The 19554-nt window shown below is 45.1% G+C and overlaps 1 protein-coding gene across 2 annotated transcripts in view; it reads left to right on the forward strand.

Moving 5' to 3' along the window:
* Positions 1–806: 806 nt before the first annotated feature.
* f3a (coagulation factor III, tissue factor a) overlaps positions 807–19554 on the forward strand; it is a 75090-nt gene continuing 56342 nt past the window's right edge. Inside the window, exons 1-2 of one of the 2 annotated variants that reach the window (XM_088360388.1) lie at positions 807–988; positions 16103–16279. In XM_088360388.1, coding sequence (XP_088216514.1) covers positions 16231–16279 — 49 coding nt within the window. In that variant the 5' untranslated portion in view covers positions 807–988; positions 16103–16230. Of the gene's footprint in view, positions 989–1866; positions 1882–16102; positions 16280–19554 lie in introns of those variants that run through there. The other variant, XM_088360389.1, reaches the window with a different exon arrangement.

Raw genomic sequence — 19554 nt, forward strand, 5'->3', positions numbered from 1 at the left:
ATCTGAGCAATCTCGTCCTCCATGGGCGATATTACTGTAGTGACGAGACGATTAAACAGAGCACGAAGACATGGTATGCAACATCCATACAAGGTGAGCATAGCAGCAAACACTGCAACTGATGGTAAAATTGAGGACACAAGGACGTTATACTTCCCAAAAGCAGTCATCCACTTGTAGTGCTCTTTCATCCTTGTTTTGAGGGCTCGCAGGCCTGCAATCGCCTCCGTTGGGCTCCCATCAGGGGCGGTGTCGTTCCGAATGAAGGTGCAGCATTGTTTTCCGAACATTGCGCAGACCCCTCTTTTCTCAGACAACAACATATCATGAGCATTGTGGTTCTGGATCGACATTAGGGAAGGCGTGGCTAGCTGTTCATGCACTGCCTCGAGCCCCGCCAGTGTCCGTTTGCCCAATTTCTGCATGTTGTAATGGATGTAATTTATCCTGTTCGTCGTTCACCAGCAGCAAATGGAGGACTCCCATCCCGCTGCAATTTGGTCATTTAATTCTTATTAATCAGGAACTCCTCTAGGGACTCCAATTGCATCAATTTCGGTCAGATCATCATCGCCTCTCAAATTTAAAGATATTTTGGTTTTTACCAGCTTTTTTCCCAGATCTTGGCATGTTGATGTTTATACAATTTTGCTTGACTACATTCTCTGAAAGCAATGGCTTCTTTTTTTTCTTTTTTCTCTCAATGGATTGATGGGGTGGTCGACCTGTGAGGAGGAAAGAAGCTAGGTTATCTATTACCGGTTGCATTCCAACATAATCATACGATAAGTGTACTGTTATCCCGTTTATTCTTTCGTTAAACGCTCTAACACTGCCCCCTAGTGACCGAATTTAGGTTAGGTTTCATTCGTTCATTCATTTCCGGTTACTCGACCCCCACTCAGCCACTACGCAGGTCGTACGCAGCTACCAGACAGTGCACATCGTCGCAGCGGGTTCGTGGCTCAGCCTTGGGGTATCTTAGTCTGTAAGTTATACATTCTAGTTGACTTTCTGTATATGTGTGTTTATAAAATGTACGCTAACATCCTAAGCTCCATTTGCCTGTGAATGCTACGCTAGTATTGCAAATGTGATTGTTTAGCGCTACTTTTGGCTACAATGCTATGCTAGGTTTACGCATGTGACGGTTAGGTAGGCTAATCGTCTCCATTTAAGTTTATATGTTTTCATTTCTACATCTTCTGTGATTTTGATGTACATTCTACTGATGCACTGTTGTTGTGTGAATTACAGTTTTACAAAATACCTGTACAAGAAATAACTGTCTGTGTGCCAAGTAAAGCAGCTACAAACTACGCGGCCGCAGCGTCCTTTTTCTTCAGTTGTTCGCTATCTGTCTAGCCTTGGCAGACGTCACGCCAGCGTGAGGACAGAATAATAAGGATAATCTGAAAAACCCTGACAGCCTCATTGCCTGACAAACATAGTCGCAGCCTCATCACTTTTCAACTTCCTATCTCTTGTCTTTTGGATTTGTTCTCTTCTTTCTTGTGAAGCTTTCAACCACCCTCCAGCACAATTCAATTCTCTCTCTTTTTCTTTCTTTTTCAGTCCTACCTTCCTAGCTACAAATGTCGGCATAACGTTTTTTTTCCAATCTTTTATTCAAACACAAACACATTCGATATAATAACACCATCAACTACAAGCCAACAAATACAAAATTAAAACATCAATGTTGGCATAACGTGTGTCGGCTGGCAATGGCATAGCGGCAATGCTGTCTGTCACTCATTCGTGAATCTTCGCGAACCACCAATCAGCAGCGAGTGATAGATGGAGGCGGGACTTTACCAGTCCGTGACGTAATTTCCCGTTCACGAACAGTCAGTGACGCAACTTCCCGTTCACGACTGGGTGAGAGACTATTGCCAACGGATCAGTGTGTAGTTGTTGTATTATAGAAAGAAATGTGTTGATTACCTGAGCCAATTATGTTTATATACAATATTTGTGTGTGTGTGTGTGTGTGGAGGGGGGGGGGGGGGGTTGTAGTTGTATTTTTGATGTGTATGGGTTGTTTCCACGGGATTTTGTAAAAAAAAAAAAAAAACGGATCAGTGTGTGTTTGTGAGGGGAAGGACGATAGCGTTGAACGATTCGTTTGAACGAATGTTTTGAGTGAAATGATTTTAAAGATTCAGTTTACTTAAAAGAGCTGGAATGCACATCACTAACTCGTTCGTGAACGGGAAGATACGTCATTTTCTTCTTCGTTTTGTTTTACGGCGAGCTTAAATGGGCATTACCGACACCCACTGGTTAAAGTCATATGAACTGAAAAAAGAACGAATCATTTTAGGAAGTGATTCGTTCACTATGCTTCACTGAAAAGATTCGTTCTTTTGAACGAATCGTTCACTCACGAGCTAACACTAGTATCTGCAGCACCTGGAGGGATGTATAGTAATCCCTTGTTTATCGCAGATAATTGGTTCCAAGACCACCCGCGATAAGTGAAAATCCGCGTAGTCACCCTCTCATATTTAACATACATACATTTTTTCTGTATCAATAAATGTATATTAAATACATTTATTAAATAAATAAGTGGTTGCTGCTTAAACTTAAAGGGCATTTCTTATGATTGAGGACCTTGTTTTCTAATACAAAAACAGAAATTGGCCTTTTTACAGACAAAAGCATGTTCTTTTTCAAACCAGAATGGCAAAAACTATAATACTAAAACAACAGATGTTATTACCTTTTAGCTGTGGTCTAATCTGTAGGACATTTTTTTTTTAAATATAAAAGCATTATCTCTCCCTTCTCACAGTCCAGTCTGCTTCTTTTCTCGTGCATCACATTCCCAGCAGTATAAAACAAGTTGTTTTTGCTTATCAAGCAGAGTGCGAATGTGTGTTGCAATAACTTGGTACAGAATTTGTAAACAAGTACCTGAAAAGTAGTAAAATATTGCTGTATGCCCCAGACTTTAGTCTGCAAGGACAGTGCAGGGCTGACATCACCAAGTAAAGACCCTGTTGTTTTCTTGGATTGAGCAGTTTAGCGAAGAGGAATGAGCAGGAATGCTTCAAGATGAGTGAATGGAAGAAAACTCCACTCCGGTTTTTGGTGAGGAATTAGCATTTTAGCTAAAATGCAGTTCAAATGCAGGTCAAGCAACATCCTCAGAGACTGAATACAGCCAAGAAGTTTATCAGACTGATAAGAGTTAAGAGCTGGCTACATTCCTGTGTTGCAAAATCGCGAGAAAACAAACAACACAGGCAACAAGTTCATTCTTATCCATTTTTTTCAGAATGCAACTTGAATGTTTGTGAACCCTTTCGCATGGATTAGCATTGTGGACAGTATTCATACATACAAATAGGACCATAAATATTAGGATAGCTGCAATATTCTCATTTAATTGGCTCAAAACATCGCAGTGGATTTGAAATGAAACGAACAAGATGCACTTCAATTGAAGATGTTCAGCTTTAATCTGGTGGTATTTATTCAAATCAGGTGAATGTTGTAGAAAATACAACATTTTGTAATTATGTTTCTCGCTTTTTAAGGGCTTGATCATTGTATTCCTAATAATGACAATGTTGATAACACACAGTGACTTTGATAAGTAACTTCATTCTGACTCCCGGTCTGGAACAAGTAACATGTTAGAACACGCATCATCATAAAAGTGGTCATATCAGATTAACATGTACTGCACTGGGACTGGTTCTGGTAGATCTAATGAGAGTTTTCTTTTTCTGTTTGGGGCCGGTCAGAGCATTCTTTTTGCAGCACGTTTGTGCGTGTTTTGTTAGATTCCTTCATGACAGATGAAGTAATAGAGGCCTTTGATCCCTTAATTTTTCTTCTTCTATTAGAACTGCTGGTTAGGGGTTTTATGTTAAAAATACTGAGGACTTTTTAAAGAAAAATATTGAGGTTCAAGTTTTGTACACTCTCGAGAAATGTCACAGAAGAAAGGAACAACGATGTTTAGGTGTGGAGGCAGATCATACACACCCATTTCTCAGTGGTATTCCAGCATACAAAAATACATGCCCACATTCTTGGGCAAGTTGAAACACTTTGGACCAAGTTTCAGACGGTGGGAAATGCAGTCGTCAGTTTAACGTTGCTGTATTTGACATTGTTTTTGCTATTGATTTATGACGAATGAAGATTTTACATGACACAAACTACAGGGTGGTGAAGGGGTTTTCTTCAGTGGTTCCTGCACAGGTTTCACTCTAGTGGCAGCACAAGATCGGGTTCCTTTGCTCCCCGCGTTTTCTGTGTTTTGGCACTCATAGTAACTTGGTACCTGTGTCTGTGGGGCTTTTGTAGTTGGGTTGGGATGTGCTGAGTATCTTGCTGCTCTTGTTAGAGGTTGAATGCAATTATATATCTGCACGATAAATCAACACCCACTGCAATAATGTCCATCATTTCCACAATTGGTGCGACACCTGCTCTATGTATGGATCTCACGATTAAAAAGTAATTAGATTTTTACTTTTTTTCTTACTCGGCTCAGTTCTGCTCGCCGCTTGTGGAGTTTGTGATCATTAAGTGCCGTCCTTTTTATCTGCCGAGGAAATTTACCGCGATTCTGCTAGTCACGGTATACATCCCGCCTTCCAACAACGAAGGCGACAGGATTGCGGCGCTTGGTGAACTGTACCAGGCTGGCAGTGAACAGCAAACACGGACCCTGACGGTTTCACCATCTTCGCTGGAGACTTCAATCATGCCAACCTGAAGTCTGTTTTCCCGAGGCTTCACCAGCATGTTACTTTTCCGACACGTGGAGACAGCTTCCTGGACCTAGTCTACTCGGCGCAAAAGGGAGCTTTCAAAGCCACCCCCCTCCCCCATCTGGGGCTTTCTGACCATCTCACTGTTTTGCTTTTGGCCGCATACAGACAATTGGTAAAGGCATCCAGGCGGGTTCGGAGGCGGGTTCGGGTGTGGCCTGAGGGTGCCTCCGATGCACTTCGTGACTGCTTCGACACCACTGACTGGGACTTGTTTAAGCAGGCAGCCACCTACAACGATTGGACGGACATAGAGGAGTATACTGACTCTGTTACCTCTTACATCACGAAGTGCATCGATGATGTGACTTCCTCGAAATCCGTCGTCACTCGCGCGAACTGGAAGCCGTGGCTGACGGGGGCTGTCCTCAGACTGTTGAGGGCCAGGGACAAGGCTTTCAGAGCGGGGGATGAGGCTGGCTTGAGGACAGCGAGGGCCGACCTGTCCCGAGGCATCAAAGAAGCGAAGAAGGCGTTCTCGTGCAAGGTCTCCACCCACTTCAAGGACAGCAAAGACGCACGTAGCCTTTGGCGGGGCATTCAGACCATCACGGACGACAAGCCCGCGCCGAGGAGCTGTGAGGGCGACGTCCGTCTGCTGAACGATCTGAACCGCTTCTTTGCTCGCTTCGACGCCCAGAACAGCACTTGCCCGCTGAAGACCACTCCCCCCCCCACACGAGCAGCCCCTGCGCCTCTCTGCCGACGGTGTGAGGAGGGCGCTTGCCGCAATTGACACCCGTAAGGCGGCGGGCCCTGACAACATCCCGGGTCGAGCGCTGAAGGACTGCGCTGGGGAGCTGTCGGGTGTCTTCACGGACATTTTTAACGTTTCCCTGCAGCAGGCCATCGTCCCCTCGTGTTTCAAGGCTGCCACCATCGTTCCTGTGCCGAAGAAACCTGCACCGCCCTGCTTCAATGACTACCACCCCGTGGCACTGACGCCCATCATCATGAAGTGCTTTGAGCGGCTTGTCATGGAGCACATCAAGTCCGTTCTCCCCCCCACCATTGACCCTTTCCAGTTTGCGTACCGTGCCAAGCGGTCCTCTGAGGATGCCATCTGCTCTGCCCTCCACTCGGCCCTCACCCACCTGGAGAGAAAGGACTCATATGTGAGGTTGCTGTTTGTGGACTTCAGCTCTGCCTTCAACACCATTGTGCCGCAGCGACTCATCTGCAAACTCGACGAGCTGGGCCTCAGTACCTCCCTCTGCAACTGGCTACTGGACTTCCTCTGTCAGAGGCCTCAGGTGGTGCGTGTTGGCGACAAAATCTCCGCCAGCATCACGCTGAGCACGGGGGTCCCCCAGGGCTGCGTGCTCAGTCCATTGCTCTTCACCCTGCTGACGCATGACTGCACTGCGACCTACAGCGACAACCGCATAGTGAAGTTTGCTGATGACACGACTCTGGTTGGTCTCATCACGAAGGGCGACGAGACTCGGTACAGGTCGGAAGTTGACCTTCTGACCACGTGGTGCAGGGACAACAACCTCCTGCTGAACGTCAATAAGACAGAGGATATCGTTCCGGAAGGGTCACACAACACACCTGCCGCTGATCATCGACGGTGAGGTGGTGGAGAGGGTGAGCTGCACCAAGTTCCTGGGGGTGCACATCAGTGAGGACCTCTCCTGGTCCGCAAACACCTCGTCACTGGCAAAGAAAGCTCAGGCGTCCATGTGCTCCTCAGGCAGTCTTGTCTACATTCTACCGTGGCACCATTGAGAGCGTCCTCACCAGTTGCATCGCTGTCTGGGGTGGTAACTGCACTGAACAGAACTTGAAGGCCCTGCAGCGCATAGTGAATACAGCTGGTAAGATTATTGGTGCTTCGCTCCCCTCCCTGAAGGACATTTACACCTCCCATCTCGCCCGCAAGGCAACCTCGATTGCCAGAGATGTGAGGCACCCGGCTCACTCTTTGTTTGACCTTCTGCCCTCTGGGAAGAGGTACAGGAGCCTGCGCTCCCGCACCACCAGACTCGCCAACAGCTTCTTTCTCCAGGCTGTTAGGGCCCTGAACTCGCTACCCCCTTCTGCATAGCGTGCGGCATTGTTGCGCTATTTTCGGGAATGTCTGCTGTACGCGCACTTGCTCCTTTTTTTTTGCTCCTCTTATTTATTTATTTATTTGTTGTGTTATTTATTCATTATTTATTCAGCACGCTTTTGTTATACCTGTTTACTTGTTTGTCTGTTGTGAGCCATGTCTTGTCACCGTGGGATAGGGGGGAACGAAATTTCGGTTTCTTTGTGTGTCTTTGGCATGTGGAGAAATTGACAATAAAGCTGACTTTGACTTTGACTTTTCTGTAAATTTACAGGCATAGTTAATAAACATTTCTGCTCCAGGACAAAAAATTTCGTTCCTCATAAATTTTAGTTTTTTTTTTTTCCTAGCCAGTTTTGACAAACCATAAATGAACATGCAGACCATTACAGGCAAAACAAAATCGAAATTTCTCTGTGATTGGCTGGCTCCTGGGTATCCCGATTCTTGCTCAAATTCATCTCCAGCAGACTCCAGCTCAACTGTGATCCCAAATAATGCAAAAGAAATGCAGACTATATGATTTTATAAAAGCTTTCATGGTACATTTTTTTAAATTATTTAATCATCTTTGATGTCATTTTATCTGGATTGCATTGATAATTTGGGTTGAAAAATAAACCAGCATGCCCTTCGTCACCAAGGTACATATTTTGGTCAAAGTTACCTGGCAGATTGAGACGAGGATTTCTTATGAATATTTTTAAGTTTTCCTCAGCTTACTGTTCCGCCTAACCGTACTCCCTCGGAGACATGCTCACCAAATGTTCATTCACTTTCTTTGTTATCACACATACCAGAGACGAGAAAATAACCTTTGGTACCAAGATCATTCCTTATTTCATAATTAATCTGTGTGTGTGTGTGTGTGTGTGTGTGTGTGTGTGTGTGTGTGTGTGTGTGTGTGTGTGTGTGTGTGTGTGTGTGTGTGTGTGTGTGTGTGTGTGTGTGTGTGTGTGTGTGTGTGTGTGTGTGTGTGTGTGTGTGTGTGTGTGTGTGTGTGTGTGTGTGTGCATGCATGTGTGCACGCGCGCACGGGCGTGTGTGTGTGTGCGTGCGTGTGTGTCTATCATCATGTTCGTCCTTCGCTTTCGAAGATGACCATATGACTTCACAGTGTCTTATGTGTATGGAGATGGCTGATGAGGCCAATACCTGCACGGAATGACCGGTTGCAGTGGGGGCAGGTTAGGGTTGAGGGCTGGTTGGGTGGGGAAGAAGAACTGTCATTTGTTTTGCGAAGCTGTCGTTTCCGTTCCGCTTCGTGGATGCGTCGCTTTTCAAAGTCTGCAACGCCGTGCTTGACTGCAGAGCGCCAGTTTGGTTGGTGTTGGGCATCGGCCTCCCAGGTCTCTAGGTCCAGACCGCAGCTTTTGAGACTGGCCTTTAGGGTGTCCTTGTACCGCTTCCGCTGGCCGCTGCGAGAGCACTTGCCAAGGTGTAAATCGCCGCCGTACAGAAGCCTTTTTGGAAGGCGTTCGTCTGGCATGCGGCAGACATGACCAGCCCATCTCAGCTGGGAGTGCTTGAGGATGGCATAGATGCTTTCCATCTCTGCCCTGTGGAGGACCTCAGTGTCTGGTTATCTTGTCCTGCCATCTGATGTTCAGTAGCTTCCTGAGGCATCTCATGTGGAAGGCATTGAGCTGCTTTGCATGTCGGCTGTAGACGGTCCATGTCTCACAGGCATAGAGCAGGGAGGGGAGGACAACAGCACAGTAGACCATGAGTTTAGTCAGCAGGCAGAGCCCTCTACGTTCCCAGACAGAGCTGCGTAGTCTGCCGAAGGCTGCACTCCCATGTGCCACCCTGTGCATGATTTCCTTATCTATATTGGCCATACGGGACAGGGTGCTACCTAGGTAGATGAACTTTTCAGCTGCCTTGAGATGTTCAGCATTCACGCTGATGAGGGGCTCAGTGTAAAGGGCTCCAGGAGCAGGTTGGTACATCACCTCTGTCTTTTTTGTGCTGATGGTGAGGCCAAAGTCAGAGCATGCTGTGGCAAAGATGTCCATGCTCAGTTGCATTCCCATCTGGCTGAATACATTGAGTGCGCAATCGTCCGCAAAGAGGAAGTCGCGGACTGTGGTCGTCTGCACTCTAGTTTTTGCCTGTAGTCTCCGTAGGTTGAACAGCTTGCCATCGGTGTGGTAGCACAGGTCTATTCCCATGTCCCTAAAACGGTATGCGTCTGTCAGCATGGCTGAGAACATCATGCTGAACAGAGTGGGTGCCAGAACACAGCCCCGCTTGACTCCGTTTTCCACCTGGAAGGGCTCAGATTATGCACCGCTGTCTTGGACTCGTGCCTGCATTCCATCATGGAACTCGCGGACCATGTGGATAAAGATGTTGGGACAGCCAAACTTTGACATAATCTTCCAGAGCCCCTCATGGCAAACAGTGTCGAAGGCCTTCGTCAGATCTACAAAGGTGGAGTACAGACCGACGTTCTGTTCACGCCACTTCTCTTGGAGTTGGCGGGCAGCAAAGATCATGTCAACAGTTCCACGACCCTGCCTGAATCCGCACTGGCTCTCTGGGAGGACAATTTCATGCTCAAGATGTTCTGTCAGACGGTTCAGCAGAATTCTGGCCAGGATCTTGCCTGCCACAGACAGCAGAGCAATGCCACGATGGTTGTTGCAGTCCTGCCGATTGCCCTTTCGCTTGTATAGGTGGACGATCGAGGCATTTTTGAACTCCTGAGGTAGCTTCCCTTGACTCCACTTGGTGCAAAAGAGGTTTGTCAGATGTTTGGTCAGGGGAGGTCCTGCATAGAGTTCTGCTGGAATTGCGTCAGCACCAGGTGCTTTGCCGTTAGGAAGTCCTCTGATGGCTTTGGTGACTAGCTTCAGTCGGTGGCTCATCAAGAGCAGTGTTGACTGTCACTTGAGGGAGGCGCGCAATGGCCTCATCATTGATGACTGAGGGGCGGTTGAGGATGCCACTGAAGTGCTCAGTCCAGCGCTCGAGGATTTTCTCTCCGTCTGTGACCAGGGTGTTGCCATCAGAGCTGAGGAGAGGGGGAGATCCTGAAGAGGAGGGACCATAGATGGCTTTGAGGGCGCTGTAGAAGTTCTTGCTGTCATTCTGGTCTACATCAAATAGACTGGAGAAACAGTGGTTTGGCAAATATTGTGTTGACGAATTTCTCAGATTTTTTCGAAACCCACGGTTTAAACAAACATTTGTTGCACATAATGCGAGGTTTTGGTTCATACATCTTGATAAGGAGAATGCTTGAACTAGGTATCAAACTTGACATTCTGATGCAGGGGAGTAAAGTTCTGTCATTTGTCGATTTAGACACAAAATCTCGATTCATAGACTCGCTCTCATTCCTGACCATGCCTCTAAGTGCAATGCCTAAGGCCCTGGGGTTTGAAGTTTTCCACACAAATTCAGCTCTTTAGAACATTTAAACTACGTGGGGTGTCACCCTGACCCTCCGTACTACGATATCGAGAGAATGTCACCCTCTCAATGAGCTATGTTCGATGAATGGTATGCCAAAGAAGCTAACGATGTGTTCGATTTTGCCAAACAGGCGATAGCCTACTGCGAGAATGATATTGACCTGTTAATTAATGCAGGGGTGTGAGAAATTCAGGAGCGAGTTTTTTGAGGCCACCGGAATAGACCCATTCAATGCTGTGACAATAGCCTCTGCGTGCATGAAAGTTTTTCGCACTAATTTCCTCACCCCTCAAACAGCCATTAGACTTTCAGACAACTATATGCGTCAGTACAAAGCTTTTTCGCATGACGCTATTCAATACCTGCAATGGATCATGCATAGCCAAAGTATTCACATTAGACATGCATTGAACGGGGGCGAGGTTAAGATAGATAACTACATGGTAGATGGATATTCTGAAATTGGGGGCGTAAAAAATAGTGTTTGAGTATTTTGGTTGTTATCACCACGGCTGCGCAGAATGCTACGACCTCTCTAAAATATGTCCGACAACAAAACGCCCCTTTCAGGAGAGGTTTGATAACACCCAAAAGAAAATTCAGGAACTACAGCTTAAACAGGATGTGTACCTTGTAATTTTGTGGGAGTACGGATGGTTGCAAATGAAAAAGTTGAACATAGAGGTGAAGGAATTCCTGAAAAAAGCCAAATTTCCTACAGCGCTCAAGCCAAGGCAGGCCCTCTTTGGGGGTCGAACAAACGCATTCGTTTTAAGATACACGGCAGAACCTGACGAGTGTGTGTTGTATGTTGATGTGACGTCATTATACCCTTTCATCAATAGTACAGGCATTACCCCATCGGTCATCCAACGATTATCCACGGGAATTTTAAAAACCCCAGGTCATATTTCGGTTTCATCGGCGCCACAGTCAACCCACCCCGTGGTTTGTATTTTCCTGTTTTACCCTTCAAAACAGCTAAAGGTAAACTCGTCTTCACACTGTGTCGTACATGCGCTGAGCGTAACAACCAGCAGACAGCGTGTACACAGAATGATGAGCAAAGATCGTTAACACGTATTTGGACAACCCCTGAAGTTAAGGCACTTGATCTCGGCTTCACAGTTGCAGATATTACAGAAGTATGGAGCGAGCGACACAATTTTCCGTGATTACATGCGAACATTTCTAAAAGGTAAACAGGAATTTTCAGGTTATCCGGCTCACGTGGTCAATCAGGCTGGTAGAGAAAGATACATAAAAGAGTATCAGTGTATCGAACTAGACCCTTCCAAAATTGCTGTAAACCAGGGAAAAAGACAAGTTTCAAAACTCTGTCTTAACAATATATGGGAGAAACTCCCGCAGCGTGAGAACATGACAAATACAAAAATTGTAACAAAATCTGAAGAATTTTTTGAACTTCTTTTTTCAGGTCTGTACGATGTGAAATTCTTCCACTTCATCAGCGAAACGCGTTCGATTGTACAGTATTGTTTCAACATAAACAATGAGATACCCGCATCAAAAACATCAAATGTGGCTGCAGCGTGTTTCACAAAAGCCTATGCACGTCTGAAAATGTACAGCTATTTAGAAATTTTACAAAGGAGAGTCCTTTACACCGATACACACACACACACACGTGCGTAGGGATAGAGAGAAATGTCAATAGCCAAACGGTTCAGTGGTGCCTCGTCTAGCAGCCTTCTTTTATCATACACCACACGAAGCCGCTTGGAAAATGATGTGTTTCTGAGATGAAACCCTCTCTTATCGCGAACAATGCTGTGTTGGGGGGCGTATAGTACATCTGAGGTTGCACCTGCTGTGTCGATGTACCCCTGAACCAAACCGAGCATGCTATCGAGATTGATGCTCTGACCGCTCTCGTGAGTTTGCTTGATTCCCTTCACCTTCATTACTGTGTGATCTGTCTCCCTCGTCCTGTAAGCGTATGTTTTTGGCCCTGCTGAGACAAATTCTAAAATGCTGTCATTCGAAAGCTCATCTATCAAATACGTGTGTCTGTGTGGAAATGGCTTTTAACCAGATTGAATTTGACCCTAGATTAGAACTTCCTTTTTCATCTCTAGTAGCAGGGCCTTCAGGTTGTGGCAAGACTTTCTTCGTAAAAAATGTATTGGAAAATCCTGAACATGTTATGAGAAAAAAAACCTGATAATATATTGTCTGGGTTTATACTTCATATTAGCCAATGTACGATGAGCTCAAAAACCTGAATAAAGACATCATTTTTATCAAGGGACTGCCTGAATCTTTTGATGACGAGCCGTTGCTCCTGCCACAGCAGCAGCATCTATTGATTCTGGATGACATCATCTTCCAAGCTTCGGATAATCCGGAAATGGTTCGACTATTCACCCAATATAGAAATCATAAAAATGTAAGCGTTATAATGCTAACACAGAATGTATTCCATCAGGGCAAATTCAGCCGTACTATTAGTTTAAACAGTAAATATTTGATTTTGTTCAAAAACCCCTGCGCTAAATTGCAAGTGAATGTTTTGGCGAATCAAATTTCTCCCAACAACCGGAAGTTTTTCCTGGAGTGTTTTGAGGATGCTACAAGGAAGCTGCACGGGTATTTAGTGATAGATTTGACACCTTCGTGCCCAGAACAATATAGACTACGTACAGGTGTACTACATAACCAGTGGCCTGTAGTTTATATCCCCAAACAATAAAACGATGACAAAGCTTTTAAAAACAAATTACTTACGTTACTCAAGTCTTTGTTTACATCCAAACCGACCAAACGTAAGCATTTACTCCTCAGAGGTCCTACGAGTTTAGTGAAAGCATTGTGTGAGATTGCTCTAAATCTTTTTAAAGGACATCTGCCCCTAAAATCAAAACTCTACAAGAAACTTAAAAAGCAAAAGAAAAATATCCGCTTTTTGGCTTATAAGAAAAATACTTTGAAGACGAAAAGAGCTGTGTTAGTTCAGAAAGGTGGTTTTATATTGCCTTTACTAGCCGCATTCACACTTGTTCTGGGAAACATCATTAGTGGTTTTATGAACAAATAATAAAAATGAGTTTGAAAACGGCGCAGAAAATGTACCTGGTCTCCTCTTATCAGCTCGAGAGGCTGAACCGGCCTGCCAAAACCTTTCGCAATACAGCCAAGTATTATTTGGATGAAGAGATGAAGCAGGTTTTGGATAATAAAAATGTAAATCAATATGAAAAGATCAAAATTTATCAAGCCCTGATGCAACGTTACATAGGGTTGGTCAAACAAAAAGACTCCGAACAAATTCATATTGCGATTCACAACAAAGGCAATGAGGCGGGTGAAAGAAAAAAGACCGATAAGGTGGCCGGTGAAGAATGGGAGGGTATCTGGGACGCCGCAGGTCCACGTTATCGGCGCAACACCATCTATGTGTTGAAAAGATTATCGGCAGAAGCTGTAGGGTGGATGCCGCTAAGTGAATTTATTTTTTGAGGAAAAACTGTCAAAGGCTCACATATGAGCAATTTGTTAAAACATTTAGCCGTGAGTGGAAAAACCCTAACCGGTCAACCGGGAGGATGGACCGAATTTCTGCGTACATTAGCACAACTTAATCTACCTAAATCAAGCGTCTCGAATCCCTTGGCTCGTGCTTTTAAACGTTTAAAATACGCTAGGGATGAAGATGAGGATGTTTCTTACGCAAAAGACATAAGCGTGATAAATAAAAGAAAAAGAAAGAAGACCTCACCGGGAGTAAAGTGGGTTAGTTATTACACGTTAGATACTCTATTGTTGTTACTGTTACTGGAAAAAAAAACGCATGACTCTGTAACTCTCTTTAACAATGTTTATTGAATAAAATAGATTTTATAAAACATTAACATGGTTTCAGACAATGACATTTTTTAAATTTATGCAATGAACATGATGTTTGTCCGCCACACATCTGGTCTGGCCTCCGACATTTTTTGACAAACTCGCTAAACATTGCGTCGTTATTCAGAGGATCAAGAGTGTAATGAGTCATCACTTCATGGTAAATAAGACCCCATCCACGTTGGCACAAATAATACACGCAGTGCTGACCGCAGGTGTCTGTCAGCTCGTGTTGCAGTTGGCTGTTCTGGTATTCTACCCGACTAGAATGCTTCTTCAGAAATCTGTATATACGTACTTGACGGGTAATATGGATTGTCCAATGGCAGACCAAAAGGGTCAAACAATTGGCGGAACCATCCTCTTCTAGAGTTAAAGCAAGCCAGTGCTCGCCGGGGAGGTGCCTCGGATGCATGTTTACAATGTAATGTCTAGGGGGTGTGTCTTTGACGTCAACTAACTCGTCTGATGCAAAAACACCTCCAAACAACGCTCTTTGCATCTGAGTCATAATCAAGTCCAATTCACGACCGTTCATAGTGTTAATAATAGTCCATCAATACTTCCCTCTTGGCATTAATCTCAATAAGGGAATCATAAGCCGCGTATACAATAAGCGTGGCTGTGTGCGGGAGCGGGGTACGAAAACATAAATCTATTCATAAAACACCGTTATTTACGGGTGACAAAGCCCCGGAGTCATCTGCCTGACTTAGATTGAAATCAAAAAGTGAGTAGCCTTGACTAAAATCCTGTTGATCGATACAAAGAGGTAAATCTTTCAAAAAATGCCCTGTCGCTGTGTAAAAATTATGAAAATCACATGTACATATCCCAGCTTCGAAATGGGGCTGAAATGCTTTGGCAGGTATTTGTCGACCTTCATGGCCAAGAGCCAAGTACTCTATGTTATGATGAAAAAAATTAAACTGATTTAAATTTCTCCGTCCCATGAAGCTGTTATGATTTACCATCGCTAATACAATTTGTTTAGGGATATGTCCGAGAAAGAGATTGTCTTGATGACAAATCCGCGAGTTTTGAGGTTCGGAGAATGTCTTCATATTGATTCTGGTTAATGGATACAATGCGTTACCTTTCTGTAAAGCTGTGGCGTGGTTTATTGCTACGGCTGGTGAGACTCTTACTTTTTTCACAAACAGTGATGCTCCTAGTATCTTGAGACACGAATCGCTGTCTGGAGCGCTCATGAGACAAAAATCATCAGGAGCTCTAGTTAACTTCAGACCCATATCCACGTTATTCAATAGATGGCGTTCAGAAAAGAAAATATCTCCATGAAGCGGTCCCGTTAGGTGGAATTCACGTGACCCTGCTATCAGCTGCGCGCGTCTGAGTAAACCCTCATTGACCCCCGCCCCTTCGAATGCGATGGAGTCCATACGACCTCTTGTATCCTTCGCAAACATTCCTGCTGTGAATTATGACTCCAAACAATCGTTTGAAAAGTTTAACAATAACTCAATTATGGACCGATAGGCGTGCGTGGCGCTAGATTGTGAGATTAGCCGCCCGCCCAGCGAAACATCTAATTGACTAAAAATTGTGTTTACTGGAAAATTTATAATACCAACTTGCTCCTGTGGCGGTAGATTAGTTCCATCTCTACGTGTTACTTTTAAACACATGTGTAGTCATGTGTCGGATGAATCTAAATATTTTGAGCTGTCCCCGGGTATAAAAAATTCAATTGGACCCTGATCCACAATGGCGGGTAAAGGGAGAAATTCCACAGAAGAAATGTCTTCGATGGAGAGTTGCGTCAAGGGGACCGAAAACAGATCCAAGCTTGAAAGAACACACTCTTGGCTTTTAAAATGTAGAAGGGCCATTTCAAGAGAAAATATGTCTTCCGTCACCCCCCACCTTTTCTTAACAATTGATCTGAGATCGGCCGAGCGCCTTTTTCTTTTAACGCTTCTTTTTCTCTGCCCACCAGGCTGCAGCCCTCTGCGTGATGAAACTGCAAGTCCCGAACCTTCTTGAGTGGTTTCCGGTTTCCGGTGAATCCTCTCTATGACCCGCCCGGCTACATCTTTCAAGACATCTCTCCCCACCCATTGTTAGATGTGGTCTGGTGCATATCGGAGTGTGGTGCGGTTAATGAAGCATACAGGTATGAGATTTTGTGATTTTTTTAATTGAATGAACATAGAAAAACAATCACTTCGTTGGTCACAATAGTTTATTACAAAAAAGAAAATTCAGTTAGTTCTTAAAAACAAGACACACATTAAAAACATGACTAATGAGTAGAAAAAAAATCTGTATAAAACACACAGCAGTAAAAATAAAAATAAAAACATGGTAAAAAAGAAATTCAACATGGTAAAAAAAATGTTTTTCTACAGCTCCTAAGATTTAACATCAGTGAATATAACACAGACGGTGCTACTTTAGACTCAATTAGGGTTTTAAATCTCTTTAGCTCCCCAGTTATATCGATTGGCAAATTATTATGCAAATGGTATTTAATACAGTCTATAAACAATGTTAGAACAGTCGCCAATTGTCTGACACCAATTTGGGTCCATACATTGAGAATAATGTTAATTTTTTTAGACAGCCCCCCCTATGACAGAGTGCACGACTAAAATATCCCATGGAGTTTTAAATGTTGATTCTGACAACGATCAAACTTTTGACATTATTAAAAGTATTTTCTCCACAAAAACATCCATCCATCCATCCATCCATTTACGCGGGTGTGCCGGAGCCTATCCCAGTCATCCTGCCTATCCATAACCTGGTGATCCTGAAAGGGGGATCCTTCCATCTGTGGTCCCTTGTCAATTTTTGGCTATGTGAAGCCCTTTGAGACTCTTTGTGATTTAGGGCTCTACAAATAAACTTGACTTGACTTGACTCATCAACGGGCAGTAGGCGGGGGACACCCTGAACGGGTTGCCAGCCAATCGCAGGGCACACAGAGACAAACAACCATCCGCACTCGCACTCACACCTAGGGACAACTCAATCGGCCTACCAAGCATGTTTCTGGGATGTGGGAGGAAACCGGAGTGCCCGGAGAAAACCCACGTGGGCCCGGGGAGAACATGCAAACTCCACACAGGGAGGGCCGGAGGTGGAATCGAACCCGCACCCTCCTAATGGTGAGGCGGACGTGCTACCCAGTGTTCCACCGAGCCGCCCTCCACAGAAACAGTGACACTCTTTTGTGAGATGACGCGCTCTAAAATATCTGTCCAATTGTGCAATCTTTAGTCGTATCTTACAGTCATTTTTCTCACAATATTTCCCATTGTTTCTTTCCAAAAGTTCTAAATAATAGATTGATTCCAATATTGCTCAACACCACGATGTCACTAAATTCTTGTTTGATAGACCTAAGACGAGCAAAGACCTTGCATTCGTGAGCTAGGTCGTACAAAATGGCAGCAGCCGTGTTGCGGATGTTTTTAAGAGAGGCGGATATCCTAAAATAGAAAAGCATGGTCGATAAAGTGTGGAGGAACTTAGCATTGCATAACTCAGCCGTTACTGTTTCATAATATGCATTAAAAATAAAAGCAGCGGTCCTCAATAAACAGGCATGTGTGATGCAACTGGCTAAGGTCGTCAAGGGTACACCCGTCAAATGTAATTTTTGCATGTTTAATTAATGCATCGTACAAAAGATGAACGACCATTAGTTTCACACGTATGTAATCTTCCACCACCAGCCACGAAAGGGACTCTACCTTCATAGCGTATTCATCTTGCTCAGCGTCGACTCTCGCAGGCGTTGATGTCAGCGGCGGTATTAGTTCACAGTCCATGTCAATCAGCGGGGAGTCCTGCATCGGAATGTTGCCCCCAGCGGTGGGTGAGGGTGGGCGGCCAGATCCATGTAGCCCGCAAAATCACAGTCACCGGTTACCATGACCTCTGGCTCTGGATTGAGCATGTGAGCAATGTCAGTGACAGATAATGGTGGCAAGTCCATACCGTTTTCAGGGTAAAGAGCGCATGCGTCGTCAAACAGGTCGATGGCAGGAGACGAGGACCAATGTTCATGCTGCTCTATCCCGTTTGATAAGCGGCTCTCGCCGCCGTACCCTGGGCTCGCAGGAAGGGTTGCAGGACTCTCAAACACCTCGAAGGTTGATGACGAAGCTCTGAAGAGACGATCGAACCGTTGATCGTCATAGCACAGCGATGGTAGCTGTCATCATCATCAGGTGTCTTGCCTGGAACAGGCATTGACGGCCATGGCCCTCCATTCTTCTCTGTCATCCGAAGCTTTCATCGTCGATTTAAGCATTGAATGTCTTTCCATGGCTTTCTTTGCAATTTTACAGACAGTAGGTTGCAATTGCTTTCTGTCCGAGCAGTGCCCATACTGGGCGGCTGTCCTGACCATTGTACCTAAGGGTATCCTCTGCTCAGAACGACGAAGTCCAAAACCAGTAACAAAGATACTCTCTGGCTGCCTTCAAACTTCATCGTGACCCTGACAAGGGGGGCTGAATGGGTACTCAGTCTTGCCCAAGGACCTCCCATAGGCTAGCGGAGGGAAGGAGCGCCTTACACTTCCTTTGTCAAAGCAAGCTCTGACCCGCCACCCGGTAGCTGTAGCATCGGTGATAAGAGGGCGCTCACCCCCTCAGCTGTCTGTGACATCGTGACGCTCGGTTCGGGCGTAGGCATCGGTAAGATGTCAAACCCCTCTGGTGCTGACCACGTTGTAGCCGCGGGTGGTGATTCTGTTGTAGCCAATGATAAGGCGGATCTCGACCCCTCAGCCGGCGCGTTTGGTCGTGGAGATGCGATGAAAGCTGTCTCGCCCTGGTTTGGCTCTGTGCCAGAGTTGTCAGGGGTCGACCAGAGTGTGATCGTACAGTGCGGTACAGTTTGCACACCTCTGGAAAGCTTTTCTCCTGGCCCGTTCTCCACATGTGGAAAACTTGGTAAAAGTCGTCTGGCGGGTCTTTTTTGAGCCATCTTCTTATTTCTCTGACGGGTAGAGCGATCTCTCTCTTGGTGGTAGGTTTGAAGGCTGGGTCCGAAAGCCCGCGCTTATACAGTTTAGACAGGTATGCTAATGACTACAGCCCCACCTTTCTGTGACACTAGGTAAAAAGAGGAGGGCTAGGAACGGTTGTGCTGAAGAGGCGTGAGGAGGGCAGGGTGGGGGGAGTTTAAAGTTATTTTTTAGTAAGGGTTAATCTGAAGTCAATTTACCGTATTTTCCGGACTATAAGTCGCTCCGGAGTATAAGTCGCACTAGCCATAAAATGCCCCAAAAAGTGAAAAAAAACACATAAGTCGCTCCAGAGTATAAGTCGCATTTTGGGGGCAATTTATTCGACAAAATCCCACACCAAAAACAGTCATGAACGAGCAACAACAGGCTAAACGATAGCAACAACAGGCTAAACGATAGGTATG

This window comes from Syngnathus floridae, chromosome 18, assembly GCF_059516105.1.
Source record: "Syngnathus floridae isolate MCC-2025c chromosome 18, RoL_Sflo_1.0, whole genome shotgun sequence".
Taxonomy (NCBI): domain Eukaryota; kingdom Metazoa; phylum Chordata; class Actinopteri; order Syngnathiformes; family Syngnathidae; genus Syngnathus; species Syngnathus floridae.